The sequence below is a fragment of the Periophthalmus magnuspinnatus genome, chromosome 1 (assembly GCF_009829125.3).
Source record: "Periophthalmus magnuspinnatus isolate fPerMag1 chromosome 1, fPerMag1.2.pri, whole genome shotgun sequence".
NCBI classification, from domain to species: domain Eukaryota; kingdom Metazoa; phylum Chordata; class Actinopteri; order Gobiiformes; family Gobiidae; genus Periophthalmus; species Periophthalmus magnuspinnatus.
In genome coordinates this window covers 34,759,680-34,785,492 of record NC_047126.1, presented here as the reverse complement: position 1 = coordinate 34,785,492, position 25,813 = coordinate 34,759,680, and the positions used below count along the sequence as shown (strand labels likewise).

Here is a 25,813-nt window from a genome sequence, read left to right as displayed (position 1 = left end):
TGGGATTCATGAAATGTATAGAAAGTCTTTTGATACGCAACAATTCTTAATAAAGTTTTTGTGTTTTGTTTTTGTGCAGGTCCAGTCGCTCGACCAACGGGATCCACGGCTCCAAAAGCAGGAACTTCCACTTCGACAAAACCTGATCCTTCTGCTTCCATGAAGACTGCCAGGTAAGAACCAGATGCACTTCCAGAGATGGGCCGATGTATTGGCTGACCAATATTTGCACTTTTTTGCACATTGGCTAATTGGCCTTCAGTCTCCAGCACAGGCAGATATTTTGTTTTGGCTGACATACTGCCCCTAAAGAATCCAAATAAAGCTTCATTTGAAAACTTGAGTGCGAAAATACAACAAGAAAACGTGACTGCACAGCTCTCTTAAAGGTTGGAGTTTGTAGTCAATTTAATCAGATCTGCCAATATTTTGGCTGGATTTTGTCGGTCCGATTTTGATCGTCCATTGGTGCCTCTGGATTCTAAACACTTCATATTGGCATCGGGCATGAAGGAAAAAACAAAAAACGGAACGGAAAATATGGACTTGAAGCTGGCGCTCACTATGGCATCTAAATATACTCATATGAACGGACCCCCCCCCCCACACACACACACACACTTTATACCACTGTCTTTGAAATGACAATTGGTTCAAATATTATTCATTTTCCTGCTTTTTTTTTTTTTTAGTTTTTCAGTTGTGATAAAACCATAGACCGTATAAAGAAGTGGACTAAGGGAGTGACGCCACTGACAGCGTTCAGCTCCAGTCAAATAAAGCTGATCAAGTTCTGTATTTAGAATTCTGACCACACTTATCATAGTAACCAATGCCAATCAGGAGCAAAGCTGAAAGTAACTTTCCCTCTCACCTGTACTGCTGGTTTAGGGAGGGAGCGGGCTCTTAGCAACACTGTCAGTCAAACTTCTTGCTAATGCAAGTGGGAGCAACTTCAGGGAAAGAAAGCGCCTGATGTGTCTGTAAATCAAGATATGAACATTAATAACAGACAAAACAGTGAAATTAAAACCCCAGGATCATGTAGAGCAACATTTAAGATCAAAATGACAAGTTTGACAGCAGCAGTTACAGAGAAAGGGGACACAGTTTTTACACAAAGTGAATTGAAACCAGTGCTTCCGGCTCCAGTCATCACTCCTTATTTGGAACGTGACGGCTACCAGGTTAGCTATGTCCATTTATATTTAGAGTTTATGGTTAAAACAGTCGACCATAGATTTCTTTGGTTGTTCTTGTGCAGTATGTAGAATGCCTCTTCCTTTCACCAGTGTAAATGTAAGAGCTGCTCAATCAGTTTGGAAGTGTGTGATAATGATGCTCATTGTAGAGTTTGGACTGAGTCAGATTTCAGCTAAAGAGGGTGAGTCATGGCAGTGGAAATAACCTGAGACAGAGGATCTTAATGGGCTGAACTAGACCTTTGTCCTCCCCCAAAGCCCGCCCCTTTAAAAAAAAAAAAAAAGCACCACACAACTTTATACTGAACAATAATGGATCTGGGAGCAGGTTACTACTTCACATGTAGAGCGGTCCTTTTGTCAGGATTGGGTCAAATTTCCTTTCTCTTCACTATGATTAGACTTCAGTTGAATTTTCGTCATTATGTAATGACAAATATTGCATATAAACATAAAAAATTGACCAATATGGATTTTTTTTCATAGCCAATACCAAATCCAGAGAAACTGATGGCTGATAAGCTCTTCCCATATTTTTAGGTCAATATGCAGGGTTGATTTGATTTATTAATTTTTTTTATTAATTTTGCTGTGAGCTGTGTAGTCACGTTTTGTGCAGTTATCTTTCTCTTTAGAAGGCAGGTTGACCCAAATAAATGTCCTCCTGTGATAGAGATTTAAGGCTGAAAAAGTACAAATACCAAACGGGGCCGTGCCAGGGGAAAGGGGGGCTTGAGGGGGCACGAGCCTCCCTTAGAATGACCAATGCTCTCCCATAGTTCCCCCAAAGATTTTTCCCTACTTTCATAGCACATCTAATTTCAACAAAAAATGTTCAAATGGCGACCGCAGCTCCTTCAAAATGAGGCTACAATAAAACAAGAATTCTATATTGGCTTTTATAAATCACTATAGGGGGTAGCCAAATTTAAACTGGTTTAAAATGGCAAAGCAAACATGGTAGAGGGATTATTACTATTGTTTACTACTACTCCAACCAAAAATGTCTGGCGCCGCCTCTGCAGCCAAATGATATATCGATCTATCTCTTAAGCCACATCACATTCTGAAAGTGTAACCTTTTATTAGTTATTGTTGTTTGTTATTTAGTGTTAGACTTAAATGTTCCACTTCTATAAAGCACAATTTAATACGACACCGCTTAAAGATGTTCAAACGTTCCGAAATCCCGTTGCTTTACTCCACTTCTGGCAGTGTGGTCGATGGTTATGATATGGAAAAACTCTGCATTCTGGAACGGTTACTCACTGATTTGGTGGTATTCAGTTACTCAAAATTACTATTCACAACACATTTTCTCAAGATGCATCTCAGTCACTCCCTACACTGACCATTGCACAGGTCATATAAAGGTCATATAAACGAGCGTGTTCAAATTGCATCTCGTGGGTTGGTAAGTCGTGCTCTAACCAATGGAAAAATCAGTTTCTCATCAACTATTAATGCTAACGGCCCCACAGGGAGGAGTAAACACACACAGGGCGATGCTTGCACTTGTAGAACGCTCTCAAAATCTCCTCAAGCTTTTCGAAGAAGCTAATGAGGTTCCAGCTAATTTACGATTCAGCTATTGGAAAGTATTGACGTTTAAGGCAAAATGAGTAGCCAGAACGCCCGCCCTTTCCTGCTGTTGTCACAAAAGTTGATACGTTTTAGTTCTTACATTTATCCCTCCTTGGGTCTCCTTCACTGATGTGTGATTTAAACGATGTACCAAGCGATCAGTCTCTGTCAGCCGGGCCCCTCTTTCACCCACACTCCCCCCTCTCTGTCTGTGTACATGTCTGGCATTCAGCCAAGTTCAGGTTCACACACAGTTTCACGTTGCACAAAATGTTAAAATCTCTGTTAAAGTCTGAAGATATTTTACTTTGCAGAGAAAATAAATCAAAGCAATGATGAGTCACTTCACAAGTCAGTTTTTTAAGTTCTTTATTGTGGTGAAGTTTAAGCCATGTTATAATGCTGTTCCCTCCTTAAAAACATACTTGAAGTTGTTTTGTTTTGTTTCATTCACTCATGTTTGAGTAATCCTGAATTAAAGCGCACAGTGTTCTGTTCCACCTTGTGATGTCATGAAGTGGTAGTTTTCAAGTTAACCTCCTTTTACCTTTAGTTCAGTAGAGATTGGCAATTCCAGGGCTGAAATCATCCAAATGATTCTAGTGAAGGTGTATGGAGTTTAAAAACAGTGTTCCACCTTGTGATGTCATCATGTGGTAATACAGGAAGTGCTACAGAGTGTTTCCAGTTTCAGAGAAGAACTTGGCCTAAATATGCAGGGTTTTTGTGTTAAACATATGTGAATGAAACAAAACACAACTCCAGATCTGTTTGGTGTTCCCGTGATGATCCCATGACTGGCATTCGGCCAAAAGTTCAGGTTCACACCCTGCAGATATTTTAACATTTTGTTCAACACAAAGCAAAATAAAACCACTCCAGACATTACAAATAACATATTGCAGTAGATTCTCAAACTGCTGTGTCCTCCTTGCTGACCTGAGCTTTAGAGTTTCCCATTTTAATTACTTTTTTGATCTAGTGGTTGAAATGTTTAAGACTTGGCAGGCGACGGCCCTGGCAGTCTTGGCATTTTTAGCTGTCGGCGTCCATCACTATGACAGTAAACGTCTTTGGGCCTCTCTCTTTAGACCCGCAGTGTCGTGGGGATGATTTGCTCACTCGGACTAAAGCGGCTGGTGTGGAGCTGCTCAAAAAACAAACAAAGAGTTGTTCTGGTTCTCCCATTTTTCTCGTCGTTCTCATCGTTAGAGGCATTGATATTGGCTGATATCTATACAGATTCTTCTATATCTGTAGCAGCCAATATCATTACTCAACACAGATATATATATATATATATATCTTTTTTTTGCCTTCTCAATTCTCTCTGTGCCCTTTTCTTTGAACAGATTGAGTTAGATCTTTACTACAATTTAAGATAGATTTGTTGTCCTCACTAAGGATTTTAAGTGCGAAATACTGGTATCAGCAAACAGGTCCGTCAACAGAAATTTGAAGGCTCAGGGTAAGAAGCCTCACATGGGCCCCCCTCTAATATAAATAAATTGGAAGAGGGGACAGGGAAGACACCCCTTTGTCCCCTCCCTATCTACGTCCCTGTCTGCAATTATCAGTTATTGGCCACAGCAGCAGATCAAATATCTGATATCGGTATTGCCAGATGGAGAACTGGGAACTTTGGCTTGCGACCTGAAATAATTTTGTGACCCGCCAAATATTAGGCTTAAGCAGCAGATTGTATTGTATATTGTTCAAAACATAAAGTCTACCCTTCAGTGACCCAACAGGTCCTCAGGGGGCAAAGGTCACCAAAGTCCCTCGGATGCCTGTGTAATGCTCTGCTCCTCCCTCTGGACTCTGCTGCACATTGATTTCAGGCTCTGATGGATGAAACATGAGCCATCCACCTTTCACTGAAGCATCAAGCTTAATACCACAGTACACAGGCATTATGGGCCCTCTTAAGCCTATTTCCTGTTCCATTATGATCTGTGAATCATCATAAAATGGTGGATGTGTGGTTTGCAGTGGCCCGTGACCTCCAGTTCCTCACTACTGGCTAATTTTTAATATTCACTCTATAAACAGCTGACAGCTGGACCCTCTCCTCCTTCCCGCCTCCCTCTCCTCCTCGCCCAGCTCTCCTCCTCCTCGCCTGGCCCTCCTCGGCCCTCCTCCGCCCCCCTCCCTCCTCCTCGCCTGGCCGATTTTTCTTGTTTTGTCTGATTATTCCTGTTCTTTGATTTTCCTGTTTGTTTTTGTGTGTAGGCAGCACGGTGGCTGAGTGGCAACACTCATGCCTCACAGCAAGAAGGTTTGGTTCGATCCCGGGTCGCCCAGGCCTTTCTGTGTGGAGTTTTGCATGTTTCTCCCCGTGTCTGGATGGGTTTCCTCCGGGTACTCCGGTTTCCCCCATCAACCAAAACATGAACGCCCTTCGAGACAACTGTTGTTGTGATTTTGGGCGTTACAAAAATAAAATGAATTAAATTGAATTAAAGTATATTCATCTGATTTGGTTTGTCAGATTTCTCACTGCTACGATCATGAACTGGATTTAGGCCGACAGATATTTCTGCCCACGCAATCAGTTTATACAGTCCCATTTATTTATATAGACCTATTTATTCTAGTTCTATTTGACGCGGCCTCAGCTTGTGTGGAGTCATGGCCGGTGCTGGGAAACAAATGGGCATTGTGATGGTTATTGTAATGTGGGAGCGGCATCTGAGCAGGAAGGCTGTTGGATCAGTCAGAGTTGCTCTTTTGTTCTAAACCGGCAAACTTTTCAGGTCCTAGAAAAGCAAACAGCCCCAGAGCAACACACTACTACCTGTAAGGAACAAATTTAACACGCAAAGATGGGTCACTTAAGCAAAGATCCTATATTATGAAAAATTTACTCTTGTGAGCTTCAAGTCATGCTCTAATGCTGTTACAGCATCAAAAACAGACCTGGGGTTGTGTTTTGTTTCATTTACACATATTTGCACATAAAATGCTTTGTTACACCTTGTGACGTCATTAAGTGGTAGTTTTCAAGTTAAAAGCTTATTTTACCTTTAATTCAGTAGATATTGGCAATTCCAAGGGTGAAATCATCTGACCGATTCTAGTGAAGGTGTATGGAGTTAAAAACACAGTGGAGCACTTCCTGTTTTACTCTGTTCCTTAAACTGAAAACACCAAATGACATCACAAGGTGGGAGGAACTCAGACTAAATATGCAGGGTTTGTGTGTTAAACATGTGTGAATGAAACAAAACACAACTTCTATTCTAATGTTTCCTCATCACTCATCATTAGACCTGAGATCAGAAAATGGCGTAATCTGAGGACGTTTGTAATGTGCATTTAAAATATGTGAGACTTGAGGTCTCGTGAACCTGAGCCAGAAAACTTCCTCACTACTTTCCCTCATCTCTTTAAAATCCTGTTTCCCAGTAAAATGATACATTCTCTTTTTGTTTAGCTGCTTCCTCCAGGATCTTGGGGACCACAGAAAAACCACACCCTTTGTTTTGGATAGCTGTCCCAAAGCTCTAGCTGATAGTTTTCTGACAGTATGTATATTTGCTCTTTCTGTCAGAGCTGCCACAGCGCCCTCGATGTCCCGAGCAGCGGCCAAGCCCCCCTCCGCAGCAGCGGCCAAGCCCCCCTCCGCAACAACAGCCACGGCCAAGCCCCCCTGCACTGTGAGAACTACAGCCTCCAGAGCAGCCACAGCGCCCCCCTCTGGCAGAAGCACAGCAGCACCACCCAGTAAAGCTGCTGGACCTGCCAAGAAAGGTAAAGACTCACTGTTCTGTTTTGGTGCGGAATACAAGACTTTAGATATAGTAATTATAGTGACGTGTACATAATAGGTCATTCAGTGTATGAGCTGGAACAAGATATTTTTAGGGTCAATATTAATCGTTTTTACAGTTTCTTTGCAAAAGTGGGCAGGTTTGTGTTTTTATGTAATAAGGTAAGATTTGAGCTGTAAGGGGGTTGAATATGTCACTTCTATGGTAAATTACTGACACATTCTGCTGTGTATTTGCTGCAGCTCATGTCTTTTTAATGATCTTGTCTATTTAAAACTTGTTCACTGGGGTTATCTTGCATTATTATTGTGACGGTGGCTTAAAGTAGTTTCAGTATCATCATTTATCGCGATATTTTTCTGTAGCGGTATATGGAGCTTCAGAATCTATCGTGACACCGTTTACGCTGATGCAATGTTTGATGTGATCTTTCCTTGAGAGACAACTGAAACGTTTAATGCCTGGTTGGTGCCAAGATTGGTGTCTATCCTTGTCCATCGCTCTTCATCGCTCTTCATCCATGTTCATCCCTGTTCATTGCACTTCATAAATGAGAACATCTAGAGCAAGGTCCCGTATTAAAAATCTAATGTGTTTTTTTTTTTTTTTTCTTGTTCAACAGATGTCAGTCGGCCTGCTGCTGCTGTGGCCAGAAAAGGACCACTGGCTTCAGCTAAAAAAGCAGAAGTCTCCAAACCGGCAGCAAACATGAAGCCAAAGGTCGATCCTAAACTTCCACCAAAGCCCAACACAACAAAGACCTCAGTTGTGGCTGCTGCTCGACTCCCAGCAGTGACCCAACTCGGCCCGACCCCACCTGGCTCCCCAGTCAGCAGGGCTTCATCGGCCACCAACACCCCCCGATCCAAACTCGCAAGCAAGCCCACTCAGGCAGTCTCCCCCTTTATTGCCGGCAAGAGGCCAGAGCGAACTGGAGCAGCCAAAGGAGCTAAAGTAGCTTCAGATAAGGCCGGAGTGGCCGGAGCGGCCAAAGTGCCCGGAGTGGCGGCAGCGGCAGGAGCAGCTGTGGTGCAGAACACACAAGCAGAACCTGTTAAAGCGTTACCAAAGGAGTCATCCTCTGAAGCCACCGGGACTGTGGAGGAAGCTGGCGTGATCTCTGCTCCATGTGTTGTATTAGAGACAGAAACTGAACATGCCACATCTTCTGCTCCTGATAAAAGTCGTCTAAGAATGACCCCTCAGATCGAGCTACAGCAACCACCCTGTGATCCCTCTGGGTCCACACTCGAGCCTGCTCCAGCTGCAGCCCTGGTCTCTGCAGTACCTCCACCTTTACAGCCTGAAAAGGCTTCCCCTGTAACGGAAACTCAAACTTCTCACCCGCCGATGCCCACGCTAGCTCCTGAAAATGAGCACCCTCTGATTCCTACCCACAACCTCAACGAAGATGAGGAAGAGGAGGAGAAGGAGGGAAGTCAGTTAGTTTCTATATCAGAAATGAGCGGGACCACGCAGCTCACCGAGGAGTCCCGTCCTGGGTCAGCAGGTCCAGCCGGGGCATCAGCCTGGAGAGTGGGCGGGGCCTTGCTGTCTGAGCTGGACTCTGAGGAGGTGAGTGTGAGTCCGCATGGCGCCTCGGAGCTCAGCGCGCCCGGGCTCCTGGAGGGCACAGAGAGTATGGATGATCTGGGGGAGGGCAGTCTTAAGGGGGCCATGGACATGGAGGGGGCCTCAGCTGGGTCCCCTGACTTTGAAAGGGTCCCTGAGATCCCAGTGAACTATGATGAAGACGATGAAGATGAGGACATGGATGTGGGATCAGAGCGGGCAGATGAACCCCAGAGACATGACAATGATGTAGATGATGATGAGGATGAAGATGTGGAGATGGCCAGTGAGGGCGTGACTGAGAGCGGCCTGGAGAGCTACGGAAACGCAGACGAAGATGACTTTGCTGAGGATGAAAGACTGGACAATCTGAACAGAGTGGTTCAGCCCCCACCCCCTCCTCCTTTGCTCCCCTCAGCTCCTGCTGCACAATGGGACCAGCCCAATCCCTTTTCTGACCCCTGGGCAGATCCTGTCGTACTGCAGCCTCCACCTGAGGCAGAGTCTCCTCTGACTGACCCCTGTCAGGGAGACTCTGAGACCCCAACACAAGAATCGGCTCAGGCCTGGCTCGAACTTGGCTCTGCAGCTAATGAAAACCAAGAGGATCCACACACTCTCTCTGGCAACAAGGCACAGACTCCTGAGCAGATGTGTTCTGCAGAGCCCGCACTGTCAGGAGTTGCCCCTTGTGCTCCTTGTGCCCCAGGATCTTCTCCACTGAGAACCATGACCAGTGCAGCCAGCTCTCCTGAAGAGCCTAAAGAGACGGCGCCGCTGCCCTCTCCACAGCCTGAGCCTGCGCTCCTGCCCTCTGCTCATGCCCCTGGCTCCAACCCCTCCTCTTCTTCGGTGACGGAGGACGAGGCCAGCGACACAGAGGGCGAGGCTCAGCTGGACGACTCCCTGGAGACTCCGGTCATCTGCAAGGTCAACATCAACATGCAGCCCCATGGCGCCCGCTGCCTGTCCACAGTGGACGAGGAGCTGGAGGACAGTGGTGCCGCCGAAGATGCCACGCCTCCGTCGGCTACCTCGCAGGTATCATACGGCTTTGACACGACCACCTCGGCATCCAACTCCAACGCTCAGTCCACGGGCGAGAGCTGCGTGAAGAGTCCCGGCACCTTCTCTCTGGAGGAACTGCCCGAGGAAGCCAAAGAACCGCCTCTGACCCGCCTGCCTCCAGCTCCGCCCAGTTTGTCCGATCAGCCCTACATCCAGTGCGGGAAGGACCATGAGGACTCGGAGCAGGCTGTAGAAAACAAAACGCCAACTCCAGAGAAAGGTTTTGCCCAATCAGAGTGTGGAGCAGAGGAGCAGATGCTTCCTCTAGATGACCTCCAGCCTCCCTACTATTCGGCTATTTGTGAAAAGACTGAGAATTTTGCAGGTAACGTATAGTTCATGTTAGCTGGCTCCACCCTCTTGTTTAACCCCATTTCCTCATTCTTGTAGTACCGAATGTCTGTGTTTTAGACTTTTTTTGGTGGCCCCCCTCTAAAAAGTTAATGGGTTGGAAAATAGAGAGCAAAATAGGGTCATAAAAACTAAAGCAAGAGGTTGTTGGTCCAGTTCCTTTATGTGCGTAGTGCAATATTCATGACTTATCGTGTGCTTGTGTCTGGTGTTTCGTTGTTTATTGCAGCATGGGAATTTTAAATGATTCTAAAATGCACTTGAAAGAACAGTGGAACGTTCTGAGTGGGCATCAGCGAGGCGTTTTGTGTCATTGTGGTGTGATGATGTGCACTTACTGCTATCACAATGTTGTCATGCTGAAGCTTTTTGTCTGTATTAATCCTACATTTTACTGAAGGTTTGAGCCATGTTCAAATACAAGCATCGCTCTTAACCTAAGCACTTTCATTTTGTCCTGATGAATTCTGACCTTAACATGTGTTTAATACATTTTGAATTTATGGAATGTTTAAAAAAAAAACCTTTAAATAAAGATTACATTTTTACTATGGAGTATTTTCTACTGTATATTTATTTCTCCACATTACTTTCCACTGTTTGTCATGTTCGTTGTGACTTGTAGTGTTGTGATGTTCTTTACTCCATAAAGCTTTGTTTCCATTTGGACACTGAAGCTGCGCTTAACTCTGCAGAACGTCAAACTCTGCGCCGCTGGAAGGACTCGAAGCTTCATCTTTAGGTTCAACTTTACAAAGCAAGTTTGAGCTCATTATGGAGCCACAATCGACCCCTACTGCTACTACAGCTGCTACTACTACGGCTACTAGTACTGCTAGTGCTACTACTAGTACTGCTGCTAGTACTACAACCATGACTATTACTTCTGGTACTACTGCTACAAGAACTGCTCCTGCTACTATTACTAGTACTGCTACTATTGCTTCTGCTACAACCACGACTATTACTACAACTGCAACTATAACTACTGCTCCTCCTGGACGGTCCCTGTGTCACTGGGCATTGTTCTGTCTGAGCTTGTATCCACTGCACTTTTAAGTATTTGCTCCTGTTTATTGTGAATTGAGCTTCTGCATGCCACTATCGCACAATGATTTCCATCTGATCTGGGAAGAGTTTGTCTAGTTCGATGGGATCGGCTTGGTTCTCCGACTGGACTTTTAAACCGGCTGTGGTCCTTCTGGTTGTGCTGTTTAGTGCATGGAGAGGGGGCGGGGCTTGTGCATGTGTCACTGGTTCCACGGGCAGCTGTAGAACGCTCCTGAAACTGGTCACAGCTGTTGCACATACAGGAACTTGGCTGCACACAAATGTTTCTTTCCACATCTTTTAAATACCAGATCACAAAAGTGCTCTCTGCTTAATATTTCCAACCCACTTTTTACCTCCACCCCAGTCACTTTTCATCGGGCCACAGTTCTGGTTTTGTCTTGCACATGCGTTGGTCTTAGGTTTGGGGCTTATGTCTTTGTTTACCTCTTTGCCTGCTCTTTCTCTTTTTTTTTTTTGCTGTTCTTTTGCTGCTTGCCTCTTATTTTATAAAGTCACTGTTTTAACGTGTGTCCTGCTTTGTCACAGGCTTCACTGCGCTGCTCCACCCACAGCGCCGGGACCACTCCTCCTACCCACGCTCCTATTGTGACATCGTCAAGCCGGTCAATGCCACGCTGGCGTCACCAAAGCTGAGCTGCACCGACCTGCCACCAAGGAGCCCCAAACGCCAGTCCCTTAGTCCACAGCTGCGGCGTCTTGAGCAGCACCAAAGACATCTGCAGGAACTCCAACAGCGCCGTGAGCAACAGAGCAGACCCATTGAGGAGGCGGAGCAAGAGAGGAAGAGGAGGGAGGAGGAGGAGGAGAGGAAAAAGAAGGATGAGGCAGAAGAGGAAATAAAGAGGAATAAGGAGGCTCAGGAGAAGAAGAGGGAGGAGGATGAGAGGAAGAGGCATGAGACAGAAGAAGAGATGAAGAGGAATAAGGAGGCTCAGGAGAGGAAGAGGAGGGAAGAGGAGGAAGAGAGGAAGAAGAGGAATAAGGTGGAGCAGGAGATGAAGAGGAAGGAGGATAAGGAAGAGAGGGAAAAGATGATCAGGAGGGAGGAAGAGGGGAAAAAAACAAATAAGGAAGAGCAGGAAAGGAGGCAACGGGAGGAAGAGGAGGAGGCCAAAAAACAAGAACAACAGAGGAAAGTGCTGGAGCTTCAGCTGCACCAGCAGCAGGTGGAGCTCAAACAGCGGCAGCAGATCATACAGTGGCAACAAGAACTACAGGAGTCCAGTAAAGGAACGCCCCTGCTGCTGTCACCCTCCTCTGGACTCTGCACCATCTATGAAGCTCTAGAACGTGACGACGAAGATGAAGAGGAGGCGAAACGTGAGGAAGAGATGGTTAATGAGCTAAACCTGGTCACAGGGGAGCGCTTCGAGCCTCCTGAAACACAGAGCACCCAACAGAGACCGAAGAGTCCCACCCAGAATGGAGACGATGACGGGGACGCCTCCTCTACCTCCACCTCCACCCCCCCACAGTCCCCCAGGAAGCCTTCACCGCTGGAGCTGGAGTGGGGCAAGAAGGTGGACATTGTGCATCAGCTGATCAATCAGACTCTGCTGTTGAACGGGGACGGCTGCTCCTCCCTGCTGCTCCTCCCCGGCGGAGCGGGTGGGACTCTGAGCCCTCTGGAGAGCAGCCTGTGGCCCAGCATGCTCCCGCCCCTGACCCCTCCCTCTGCCACCGTCACCTCTGTGAGCAGCTTCTCCCCTGAAACAAGCGGTGCCTCTTCTCAGGGGGAGTGGACGGTGGTGGAGCTGGAGACACATCACTAATGAATGTGATGGTGGAATATTGTCATGTTCTGTATAGAGGTTATGTAGACGACATCAAAGCTTTGGAGCAGTTTTAGTGGCAAAGGTATAAATTAGGATCAGTGCTGAGGAATTATAGATCCAGATTGATCTGTTTTTTTTATACAGATTGATACCAGTCTAGTCCTCGAATATTTACTTTAACTGACTCTGAAACAAAATAAATGGGGTGAAAACGGCAGGTCCACGGACAAAAATGAGCCAATTAAAAGCAAAGAAAAACACATTGTCTGCTGTTCTACCCATAACTCCATAGCTCTGCCTCAGTGCCACTGAAGTCTGAATGAGGAGGGGCATTTTTCAAATAAAACTGTCATCTGCATAACCTCTGCACTGGTCTGAAGCACATTCACAGGGTAATGGCCAGCTGATGACACTGACCTTCAGTGTAAACGATGTGATTGGCTCTTGTATGAATGAACTCCTGTGTTTTGACTTGACTGTGTTCTAGTTTCTGCTGTATACTTGAGATAGTAATGGACCATATACTTTAACACCTGTAGCGTTTACTTGGAGCTCTTCCATCCTCCTCACACGTTCTTAAATGGAGGGCATTATGCAAACTGTTATTTTTGAAGCTTTCTTCCATGTTGTAATGTCGTCCCGTCATCTAAAACCTCTTCAGGTGTGTTTTTGACATCATTCATGTGTCTAATTTAGCGATCTTTTTTGATCCGTGCTTACAGTCAGCAGTTAGATCCTATACAAGGCTCCGCCCACAAGCCTATGTCACCCATGCTCTCACATGACATTTCTCCCTAAATATACAAAAACATGATGCAAAACTACACAGCAACTGGACAATCCCGATGTGATGTGCATTAGTTTCATTAGTGGGATGCAGCTGATTGTGTTGTGATCGTCCTGAAGGGGGAGGGTGAGCATCAAATAACGAAAAGTGAAACTTATACATTATGTAAATATGTGTTTGGGGCAAATATAGGATTTTTAAAATAATAAAAGGAAACATGGTGGTCTATGGGATATTAACTGCCAACACAACAAGTCAACCCCCTCTTTAATACCACATACAAGTCAAATACCTCCTCTTTTAATACCCCATACAAGTTGGATACCTCTTTTATTCTCGTGCCTGAGGTTAAGTAAACATCCAATGTGTGAACTGTAGCACAGAAATGAGTCTCGGCACGAGAGGTAGACAGATATATTGGCATATTGAGTTGATAATTTGACTTTAGTGTATGGGCTCGGCCTTAAATCTCAATAAATATTTTGTTGTGGTCTACTTACTGCCTAAAAATCCACACAAAGCTTTATTTTAACACTTAAATACAAAGAGCTAATTGCACTAAATGTCACACACGGCTCTTATAGATATGTGGTAAAACAGGGCTTGGGGTGAGTTTGTAGTAAATTTAATGGGAAAATAATCAAAATTGGCCCAAAAATATCGGCAGAGCATATTGGTCATATTTCTCTGGATTCTAAACAATCGGTATCGGGAAAAAAAAAAACCTTATCAATCGATCTCTACTTGCCACTACACAGTAAATCGGCACCTTAGGCCATCCTGCTCTCCTGCCCCCAAACCCATAGAGAGGATTGTGGGTAGTGTCCAGTTTCACTTCCCATTCACCTGAAACCATCGCCTCACACGTGCTTTACTCAAGAGACAAAAATGGACATGTTTGGTTTTCAGATGTGTCTTTGGGGCTTAACTGACATAGTTAACGGGGTCTGTGCCAAAATGACTACACCTTCATCTTGTTCTTATGACCCGGGGTCCAGAGTTTCTTAAAGTCTTTGTACTGAAACACTGTTATGTGCTGTTAACCACTATCGGCGAAGCGATTGCACTAAACATCTCTGTTCTAACACACATATAAATGTTTCCCCTTTGTCTCGTGCTAGCAGACCAGAGGGGCGTGTCCTCGTGTTAGCAGACCAGAGGGGCGTGTCCTCGTGTTAGCAGACCAGAGGGGCGTGTCCTCGTGTTAGCAGACCAGAGGGGCGTGTCCTCGTGTTAGCAGACCAGAGGGGCGTGTCCTCATGTTAGCAGACCAGAGGGGCGTGTCCTCGTGTTAGCAGACCAGTGGGGCGTTGTCTCATAGTAGACCAGAATTCTCCAGTGGTTTAACTTATTAAAATTATTTATAATGCAAACATTTATCATATATGAAAACTCTGGGACATTACCGATGTTGCTGTGAATAAAACTATGGGGAATGCACAGACGGCTTTTTAAAGTATTTATTGCATAGAGTGTGTTCTGCCTGTGTCTGTTTGTTTTGGAGGGGGTTTTTTTCTCTTATTTCCATATGCTTTGGTTCACTCTGTTGGTTCACTCATTTTGATCAAACTATGTAATATTTTAAGAGGTGCAGTTTTCATTGACTTTAGGCTTGGCAACCTTTGGGCTACTCCAGTGGTGGAACGTGATGAAGTAAAAGTACTTTTACTTGAGTATATTTGACAGCAGTATCTGTACTTTCTACTCCACTACATTTTTTAATTGGACTGAAAAGTAAAAGTATTTTTATTATTGTGTGAGACCTGCTGAAAAGGCTGAGGGTTTATTTTGAACACATTCAGAATTTGAGCAAAACAAAAATAAATAAAAACAAACGGCTGAATCAATGTTTTTTTCTGTTGAACAAAATTCAGCTAAAATCTTTTTCAAAATCACATTTGAAGCTTTACAAGACTCAAAATGTCCTCGAAATATTTTACTTTTTATTCTGTAAGTATATTTTTAAATGGGTACTTCAATACTTTTACTTGAGTGTTAAAATTAAGTACTACTTCCACCACTGGGCTCCTCACAGTGCTCTCTCTACACACACTCGCACGCGCACACACTGTCACTTTTGCATAAACTCACTGTCTCACACATACTCACTTTCTCTCTCACACACACACTCATTTTCTTTCACACACATTCACTTTCTCTCACACACACACCCCCCCCCCACACACTCTCTCTCTCACTCTGCTCCTTCAGTCTTCCTCACATTGTTCCCTGTACAGATGCTCGAGAGCTTCGTCCCAGCTGCAGCTCTATATTAAACACAAACATTCTCTCACTCTGTTCCTTCAGTCTTCCTCACATCATTCCCTGTTTAAATCCTTCAGAGCTCCGTCCCAGCTGCAGCTCTGTATTAAATACTCATATATGCGTTGTGTTACCTCACAGACGAGCCTTCCCTCAGATACTGTTTGTTTAAATCCATGTACCGTTTTGTGACTGCCCTGGGTGTTTATGGGAAATATATTTTTTTTCTACTTAAATGTTTTGTACTACCTGAAGAATTGGTTTTAATAGATTGAGTTTATATTTGGGAATGAGAGAGAATGGATTTGCTTTAAACATGAAGCACATTTTATGTCTTGTCTACTGAACTGAGCTCCAGATGATTATAGATGTTGATTTTAGATTTCCTTTATGAAATGTATCTCCTCCATTTAGTATTTTATTTTTTTGAAAATGTGGTTTAAAGCCTGCTTGTGTCTTAATCGATCTATGTTGACTGTTCAAAATGAGCAGGGTACTTTCACCCAAAACATGGCAGCTTATTTCCAGTTGTGTCATTTTCTGTGTAATTTCAATAGAAACAAAATGTAAATAAAATGTTTTTAATACTGCTTGTTGGCTTCTTTTGTGTGAAAATGGCTAAATTCACAGCATAACATTAATATCTATAAAACTTTTAAAAATGCTGTAAAAGGCTTTGTCGAACTGGTATCTATTTACATTTAAAATTACAAACTGGAACTTTTTTCCCCATAAGAGATGAATTTCGATCACTTTTGGTGTAAAAACTCAAATTCACAAGGTTCAACAAAACTGCAGCAGATGCAAGAGCTACAAACATTAACAAAACATTAATATCTCTTAAAACCGTCGTCAAAGGAGCTGAATTGGTCTCACTTCTGGTCCAACATTATCAGCTGCAGTAGACAATCAGTAGCGTCGCCACAGGACGGCTCCTCACTCCCCAAAATCATGCGCTTCAGATATGTGCCCTGAGGAACCCCACACAGGATCCTAATGCCAAAAACAAACAGATGTGCCCATATCAATGCAATATCCATACAACCATGATTTTTTCTTTATTTTTACTACTTTCTACATTTTAAACGCACAGAAGACCTCAAATATATGAAGTAGGATATATGGAATCCAAGTCTCCGCTCTTTGATTTGTCAAAATATTTGGTAGAGTTATTTCACTTTGGTTTCTTTACTACATACCTCCATATATCTTACTTCATATATTTGATGTCTTCTGTGTGTATAAAATCTAGAAAGTAGTAAAAATAAAAATAAACATTGAATCGTAGAGTGTATATAGGTGTACATAGCTAACCTGCTAGCCGCTACATTCCAAACAGGAAGTGATCAAGGGCGCACTTCCAGCTCCATCAACTCTGGCTACAGTTCACTTTCTATGTAAAAATTGTGTCCCCTCTCTCTGTAACTGTTGCTGTCAGACTCATCATTTTGGTCTTAAATGTTCGTATTAACCCGCTCTACATGGTCCTGGGTTTTTTATTTCACTATTGTGTCTGTAAATCAAGATATGAACATTAATAACAGACAAATCAGCTGCCTTCTTTCCCAGAGATCACTCTTGCTAGCACTAACAACAGGTTTGATTGACAGCGTTGCTAAGCGCCTGCTCCCTGCTAAACCAGCGGTGTGGGCTGGAAAGGGAGCTAATTTCAATAGCCTTACTCTGGATTGGCTCTTTGGTTGCTATGATACTCGCAGTTTGAATTCAAAATATGGAACTCTGCTCCAAATAACTATAACTATAACTGCTAGCCTTGCTGAGCTTCATTTGGAGCTGAACGCTGTGAGTGACGTCACACAGACTATGGTCTGAGTCTAATTTCACCTACCACTCTTCTATGTCGTCAGTTTCAGGGCTGACCTGGATCCACTGACCGATGGACCACATTCTCACACCTCCAGACAGAGTGTCCACATCTTCACAACACAGGAAGTAACTACAAACAAAAGCAAAACCAAAAGCAAAAAAATGTCTTCAGATCCCACCAAAACTCACGGAACAAACACCTTACAATTCAGTGTTATCTGTTTCTGTTTCACCAAGCTGGCCCACATTCCACCGCATTCGTTTGTGGAATCCCGTGTCGGCCTGGGCCAGAAATGGAGTGGGCCGACAGTACCAAAAAATTGTCACGCTGAATGGGCTCAATCTGAACTGGCCGATGTGGAAATGGGAAATGCTGAGAAAACATGGAACATAATTTGGTTCATTGTGTGGTTTCATTTTGTTGAATGTGCAGCTGTTTACCTCTGAGGCTCCGCTTCATTCAGAGACACAAGACGGCTGCCGGCACATGTCAACACCAAATTCTCCAGTTTGTTACAGAGAATCTGAGAACACTCCAAAAGCTGAGAACGCTAAAAAAACCAAATTAAAACTAGTTAAAGATAGTTACTGAGTTTTACTGCTTCAGAAATCCATCCAATTAATCCATGTTCTAATGCTGTTACCTCCTCAGAAACAGACCTGGAGTTGTGTTTTGTTTCACTCATACATGTTTGAGTAACACTTTATTATTAATTTGTCTATATCTCCAAAGCTCAAAATGCTCTGTTCCACCTGAAGTGATGTCATGAAGTGGTAGTTTAAGATAACAGCTCCGTTTAGCTTTAGTTTAGAAGAGATTGGCAATTCCAGGACTGAAGTGATTCAAATGATTCTAGTGAAGGTGTATGGAGTTTAAAAACACAGTGGAGCACTTCCTGTATTACCACATGATGACATCACAAGGTGGAACAGAATATTTTGAGTTTTGGAGATGTAGACAGACTAATAATAAAGTGTTACTCAAACATGTGTGAATGAAACAAAACACAACTCCAGGTCTGTTTTTGAGGAGGGAACAGCATTAGATCAGAGAGTAGTATAATATGGGGCCATTAAGACAGTTATCTGTTTTAGTTAAATAATAATAACTTACTTAATTTTAACTTGCAAATATCTGAAAAATAACTGCATGTGCATCATTTGGCAAAACCTCTGAGCCAGTCCTTAAACTACAGAACAATACAGACAAAAACAAACAAACCAAACATCTGAACAGGTCCATTTAAAAGATAAAAACAGGAGCAGGTGTGATTATAAATGTTTATCTCCACATTATTAAAGTGCTGCAGTGGCTCAGTCCAGTTTGACATGTCCTTCAGATGGATTCCATTTTTGGGAAGTAAAAAAGCCAAAAGCTTTTTCTTCCATTTCAGTTCTAGAGCGGCCAGTTTTTAGACAGAGACAATCATGACATCTTGGATTAAAAGTTCTTCTCCGCCTCTTCTCTTCTTCCTCTCTCCTCCTCTCCTCTTTCTCTCTCTTCCTCCCCTCTCCTGCCTCCTTCTCTCCTCTACCTCTCCCCTCCTTTTCTCTTTTCTTTGAAAAAGGAGAGAGGAGGAGAGAGGAATAGAGTGAACAGTGATGGGTTTAAACTCATCTTCTGCTATGAAACAAAGTGCTGAGTGAAAGAGTCTAAAGGTTTAAAGCAGAGGCTGCAGTCTGTGTTTATTATATTTACATAAAACAGTATAGACACAGACGCTTGAACAGTTTTTTGTCTGTAATTCAATGGGACACAAGATTTGTGTCCAGATTCCAGTCGTGTGTTTTCTGTGCTGCCTTCCTTCCTCCCTTCTGTGCCGTCTTCCTTCCTCCCTTCTGTGCCTTGAGCTGAGAGTAGACTCTGGTACTGCCCACTACACACCTGCAGCTGATCAGCAATTGAGCATCCACCTCTGGAGAACAAAGGGACCATCCTTGACATGCTGGCAGATCGTCAGTGTATCCTCTGTGGTACACTTCTGCTTGGCTCAGTCTGTTTTCTGTGATTATGATCATAGTACTCAGTTGGTGTTTCTCATTTTTCACCAGATCCCGTTTCTTGGACCCACCTTGCACCTCTGACCAGCTTCCTACTCCCAGCTCCTCCAACCAGCATTCACATCCTCCTGTTGATAAGCTCTATGAAACCTTACTCTGAGTCTGTATCTTTGGTTCCCTGAATGTTGTGACAATTTGTTTCTTCAATGGCATAATACATTTGTTTTTAAACTTTTACATAATTCTGAGATATGTGTTTTAAAGGATATGTTACATAAAAACATACAAACACATATGTTTTATATGTTCTATGTTTTAAAATAAAAACATACCACTGAGTCTGACACAGGGCCATGGGCTGTTGCTGCGAGGTAGTTAAAGATCGGCTGGCAGGTGAACAGGAAACTGGCCAACAACGCTGTATTATCTTCTCTGTTTGAAACACTACACACACACATACAAACACATCAATGCTTTGGGTCTGATTAAAGGTCCTATATTACACAAAACTGACTCTTATGAGCTGTAATCCATGTTCTAGTGCTGTTCCTCCTCAAAAATAGACCTGGAGTTGTGTTTTGTTTCATTCACACATGTTTGAGTAACTCTTTATGATTAGTTTGTACATCTCCAAAGCTAAAAATGCTCTGTTCCACCTTGTAATGTCACGAAATGGTAGTTTTCAAGTTAACACCTCATTTTACCTTTAGTTCAGTAGAGACTGGCATTTCCAGGGCTGAAATGATCCAAATGATTCTAGTGAATGTGTATGAAGTTTAAAAACACAGTAGAGCATTTCCTGTATTCCACACACTGAAATCACAATGTGCAACAGAGTGTTTTCAGTTTGAGAGAAGAACTCAGCCTAAATATGCAGGGTTTGTGTGTTAAACATGTGTGAATGAGAAAAAACACAACTGTTTGTAAGGAGGAAACAACATTAGAACAAAGATCAGAGGAAAGAGTCATATGGGCCCTTTAAGTGAAATAAGATTATAATTGTAATTATAATAATAATTATTAAAATGTTTTTCAGCCTCTTTAACTGTGAGCATACCCTTTGGAGAGCTGTTTGTGGAGGTCATCTGCTTTGTTGATAAAGAAATGCATGTGCTGCTTCACTGAGGACAGCCTGGGGTCGGACGCACTCTCCTCCAGACAGCACGTGTCGCCAGGGCAGCTGGAGGTTGTGTCGTCACCACACGGGGGCGCCAGCATCACAGCAGTCAGCACTGACAGGGACGGCACGGCTGGAGAAAACAAACATACAAGTGTAAACTCCTCAAGTGTTTGTTTATATCACAACCACAACGCGGTTTATTTGACAGACACACAGACACAATCAGACACACAGACACAATCAGACACACAGACACAATCAGACACAATCAGACACACAGGCACAATCAGACACACAGGCACAATCAGACACACAGACACGATCAGACACACAGACACAATCAGACACACAGACACAATCAGACACACAGAAACAATCAGACACACAGACACAATCAGACGCACAGACACAATCAGACACACAGACACAATCAGACGCACAGACACAATCAGACACACAGACACAATCAGACACACAGACACAATCAGACACAATCAGACACACAGGCACAATCAGACACACAGGCACAATCAGACACACAGGCACAATCAGACACACAGACACAATCAGACACAATCAGACACACAGACACAATCAGACACAATCAGACACAATCAGACACACAGACACAATCAGACACACAGACACAATCAGACACACAGACACAATCAGACACAATCAGACACACAGACACAATCAGACACAATCAGACACACAGACACAATCAGACACACAGACACAATCAGACACACAGACACAATCAGACACAATCAGACACACAGGCACAATCAGACACACAGGCACAATCAGACACAATCAGACACACAGACACGATCAGACACACAGACACAATCAGACACACAGACACAATCAGACACACAGGCACAATCAGACACACAGGCACAATCAGACACACAGACACAATCAGACACATAGACACAATCAGACACAGACACAATCAGACACAGACACAATCAGACACAATCAGACACACAGACACGATCAGACACACAGACACAATCAGACACAATCAGACACACAGACACAATCAGACACACAGACACAATCAGACACACAGACACAATCAGACATGATCAGACGCACGGGCACGATCAGACACACAGACACAACAAAACAACAGAACAAAGTCTGTGGAGACAGGGACAGTGTTAGAGAGAAAGAAGAGGACCAAGAACATCTGAGGAAAACAGGGATCTTGTAAGAGAGGTGTGTTAAAATAGGTAAAAAAAAGAAAAGAAAAGAAAACAGAAACAACAGAACAAGTCTGATTAAGATATTATCTTACCAGTTACCTTTGTCATAAATGTTTTACATTGTAGAGACTTAGTGGACACCCTGCACATTTGAATGCAGGTGTTCAGTTTTCTGTAACTAAACACATTCGTCCCATCACTACCAATGAAAAGATTATCATCGGTCCATTTAAATCATGAAGAGACCTGTGTGTTCTGGTGCACATTACAAAAAGCCCAGTGCTGTACTTTTATATTTTCCTCACTAAACATGGCTGGTGTGGTCTTTTTTGGTGTGTTGTTGTCATGATGACAGGAGAGCAGTGCCGTTATTCTGACCTGAGTGCGCCTCTTCGGCACAGCGCGAGTCTTCAGGTCCTGGACACTCGCTTTGGCGCATCTCTTGCTCTGGTCCGGGCGTGTCTGAGGTATGCGCCATCCCCGCTCTGTGTGCGCCAGTATCTGAGGTGTGCGCCATCCCCGCTCTGTGTGCGCCAGTATCTGAGGTGTGCGCCATCCCCGCTCTGTGTGCGCCAGTATCTGTGTGCGCCATCACTGCTGTGTGTGTACCAGTGTGTAGACCAGAAAACAGACGCACACTTCAGTGTTAATGTTAATGTCATCGGTGCACAAAACACAATTAGACAACCTGTGCAAACACCACTCTTACCTAAACTCCGCCTGACTTCCTTTAGTTCCTTTGCAGTGGCTAACTTTGGCTAAAGTGCACAAAGAGGACAATGCGCATCACCAAGTGTCAAAGGTTAATTTCGAATTTTTTGATCACGGAGCTGGTTAGTTTATTTAGCCACAGTTTAGCGCAATGTGCAGTTTAATGTTGGTAAAGTACAGCTCTTAAAGAAAAGAAATGGTGTGAGAGGAGAGTTAAAGAGGTCATTTTTGTTACGAAAGACAATCCAACTTTGAACTGGAATCTATTAGACCTAAATCTCAACAAAGAAAACAAGAGTGCTAGCCAGTATGCTAATAACTGCTTTGCTAATAGCTAGTATGCTAATAACTGCTTTGCTAATAGCTAGTATGCTAATAACTGCTTTGCTAATAGCCAGTATGCTAATAACTGCTTTGCTAATAGCTAGTATGCTAATAACTGCTTTGCTAATAGCCAGTATGCTAATAACTGCTTTGCTAATAGCTAGTATGCTAATAACTGCTTTGCTAATAGCCAGTATGCTAATAACTGCTTTGCTAATAGCTAGTATGCTAATAACTGCTTTGCTAATAGCTAGTATGCTAATAACTGCTTTGCTAATAGTTAGTATGCTAATAACTGCTTTGCTAATAGCTAGTATGCTAATAACTGCTTTGCTAATAGCCAGTATGCTAATAACTGCTTTGCTAATAGCTAGTATGCTAATAACTGCTTTGCTAATAGCTAGTATGCTAATAACTGCTTTGCTAATAGTTAGTATGCTAATAACCACTTTGCTAATAGCCAGTATGGTAATAGGAGTGAGAGCAGCCATTAGGAGCCTGAATAATGATGCAAAACATGGCTCGGGCACAGTTCACCCTTAGACCTAGCGTGTTGTAAGAATGTTCGTTTCTGGTGTAAAGTCAAAGAGGGCCAAGAGACTGAGACATAAAGTCAGAAGGGTTTAATGAGTTCCACACAGGTAAAGTGAACAATGAAGCAACAGACTCTCCGGAAAGGATAGATGGAGAGCACTGGGATGTGCACACAGGGTTTATAGACACTCTTAATGTAATTAAGTTCCCCCTCTTCACATCATGCCACATGGTGTGAACAAACAGTGAAAGGAAAAACAATATCAAACAACCAAAAAAATTATAAAAACAAAAGACATAACATAAAGTCCTAAACCCTCCAAGCATAAAATTAAAACAAGAAATATAATTCTAAGGATAAAAACAAAAGCATATACATTCATGAGTAGACTAAACACACCATGTAGAGATTATCCGTTGTAATCTGGAGACCGCAATAAGCAAACACAAAAATCATAATTCTACTGACCTGAAGCATGTGGATTTATTTAGTACAAGATCCAAAAACCCATTTGTTACAGTACTCACATTCTCGAGCAGTACGAGTTTACCTTCTGACTTAAATAGGAAAAGACATCTTGTGGTTCTGCTCCCAGCAACCTTTTGAAGACACCTCATAAATCCACAGTACTGTACATAATTATGGTATCCCTAAAGCAACCCGAAAATCAAAGACATTCATTTCCTCCAAAACAATACCATAAGTTAGTCTTGTACTCATTGTCTTCAGTCACAGAGTCAGACATAACTATGATGTAAGCAGGAGGAATAATGTTAAGAGAGGTGAAAAACGAGATAAAGAAAGTTTTCCATTTCCCAAATGTGTCAGAAAACCAATCATCAACGTCATTACGTCATTGATTCCAGAGATAGAAAACATTTGATCATAGTGCTTCCTCATTTTGTCTAAAAGTTCTTGGAGAGGGTCAACTAGTGTTATGAGTATGTCGTGATCCCTGTTTTGCTGTCCTTGTGTTCTCGCTCCCCCCTCCCTCACCTGCCTGTCTCTGGAGCTGGGCGGAGTCCTGACTCCTCCTGCGCGCACCTGCTTCCCATCAACGCAATCAACACCACCCGCCGTGGATAAGAGGAGTCAGGACCAGACACTCGGCGCCGGAACGTCCGCGTGTTTCACGTGATTAAGCTCATGGCTTAGTACTTTGATCCTTTTTTGTACACTCTTGTCTTATTGGAACTTTTTTGCTCTGCTCCAGATCTCCGCCCGAGAACCAGCTCCGGACTCCCCCAGCACCCGCACCTCCGCCCTGGTATGGTCTTGTGTCTTACCTTGTCATGCACTTGTGTCTCTCCGCACTCACGGACCCGCACCCACGCTCCCCAGCTACTCTGGATTTTTGAACTATGTTATTCTACTCTGGATTTATGAACTATGTTATTTGGGACACTATGCTATGAAGCACCCTCGTTCCCCGGCTTTGTGGATTAATGAACTGTGGTTTCTATGAACACTTATTGTGAATAAAGACATTGTTAAAATTTCGTGAGTCTCGCACCTTTGGTCCCTACGCCCCGCTGGTTACAACAGAGTATGACTGTACAACACTGGTCACCAAAGAGTGAACATAAACAATGTTTTTTGGGGTTTTTTTGTGATCAAATTTTTATTGTTTGTATAATAACAAAAACAAATGCATACATATACACACACCTATACCATAAAACATACTTACACACATATATACTTGCATACTACGTATGTATTCATATACACCAAAGGGTATATCAAATAATAAAGCTTCTTCTGCATCACGCATGTATATCAAAACACTGAAAGCATATATTAGTTTGAATAAAGCTTCTTAGGTGCATTATGCGTATATATCAAAACACTGATTTCATATATTCGTCTGAATACTGTTTAATGAAGTTTAGCACTGAAAATCATTTATTCATTATAACAGTTCCCTTTAAAGGCAGGAACCAAGGCGTCAACCTGCTCAACATAATATTTGCATATTCATGTTGTATTTTACCTTTGGGTCAAGGGAGAGGCAGGTAGTCAGAGCGCCTGGCTTAAGTCCTGCGTACGCAGGCTGTTAGGGACACCGGTCTGATCCAAAGTTATTTATTAGATTGTATTTGTCAGGGGAAAACATTTTTGTGATTTGAACTGATCGAATCCAGTTGATAGAACACGCCTAACAACACCTATACATTACTATATGTGTGTGTGTGTGTATGTGTATATTTATATATATATATATATATATATATATATATATATATATATATATATATATGTGTGTGTGTGTGTGTGTATATATGTATGTGTATATATATATATATATATATACACACACACACACACACACACACACCCACACACACACACGCACACACACACACACACACACATCTTTCTTTTTTATTTAACATTTATTATTATTACCATTACCATTATTACCATTCATTGCTCAAGTGATGAGGCCCCCATCTGTGAAATATAGCCATAGGTAATCTGCCAGTTGTCAGGTGGTCTATCCTGACACTTATTAGTCCTGTTGGTTACATATTTGTTACATATTTGTTATATCTGTCAGTCCAAACACTGAGCTCATACAGGGTCAACAACCTGCCAGTGTCTATCAGCTTCACTGAATGTCCATGACCACA

General features: G+C 43.0%; 2 protein-coding genes across 2 annotated transcripts in view; one reads left to right on the top strand and one right to left on the bottom strand.

The window, feature by feature from the left end:
* prr36a (proline rich 36a) overlaps window positions 1-12,396 on the top strand; it is a 29,434-nt gene extending 17,038 nt beyond the window's left edge. Inside the window, exons 3-6 of the mRNA XM_055221802.1 lie at window positions 80-173; window positions 6,340-6,539; window positions 7,182-9,524; window positions 11,150-12,396. Coding sequence (XP_055077777.1) covers window positions 80-173; window positions 6,340-6,539; window positions 7,182-9,524; window positions 11,150-12,396 — 3,884 coding nt within the window. The remainder of the gene's footprint in view (window positions 1-79; window positions 174-6,339; window positions 6,540-7,181; window positions 9,525-11,149) is intronic.
* Window positions 12,397-16,320: 3,924 nt separating this feature from the next.
* Window positions 16,321-22,127, bottom strand: c1h19orf67 (chromosome 1 C19orf67 homolog). The gene is made up of 7 exons (XM_055221796.1): window positions 21,989-22,127; window positions 20,334-20,526; window positions 19,609-19,720; window positions 17,717-17,826; window positions 17,481-17,648; window positions 17,298-17,405; window positions 16,321-16,441 (listed from the first exon to the last, which is right to left on the bottom strand). Exons 1-7 carry the CDS (start codon window positions 22,125-22,127, stop codon window positions 16,321-16,323), a joined length of 951 nt encoding a protein of 316 aa, XP_055077771.1.
* Window positions 22,128-25,813: the final 3,686 nt, after the last annotated feature.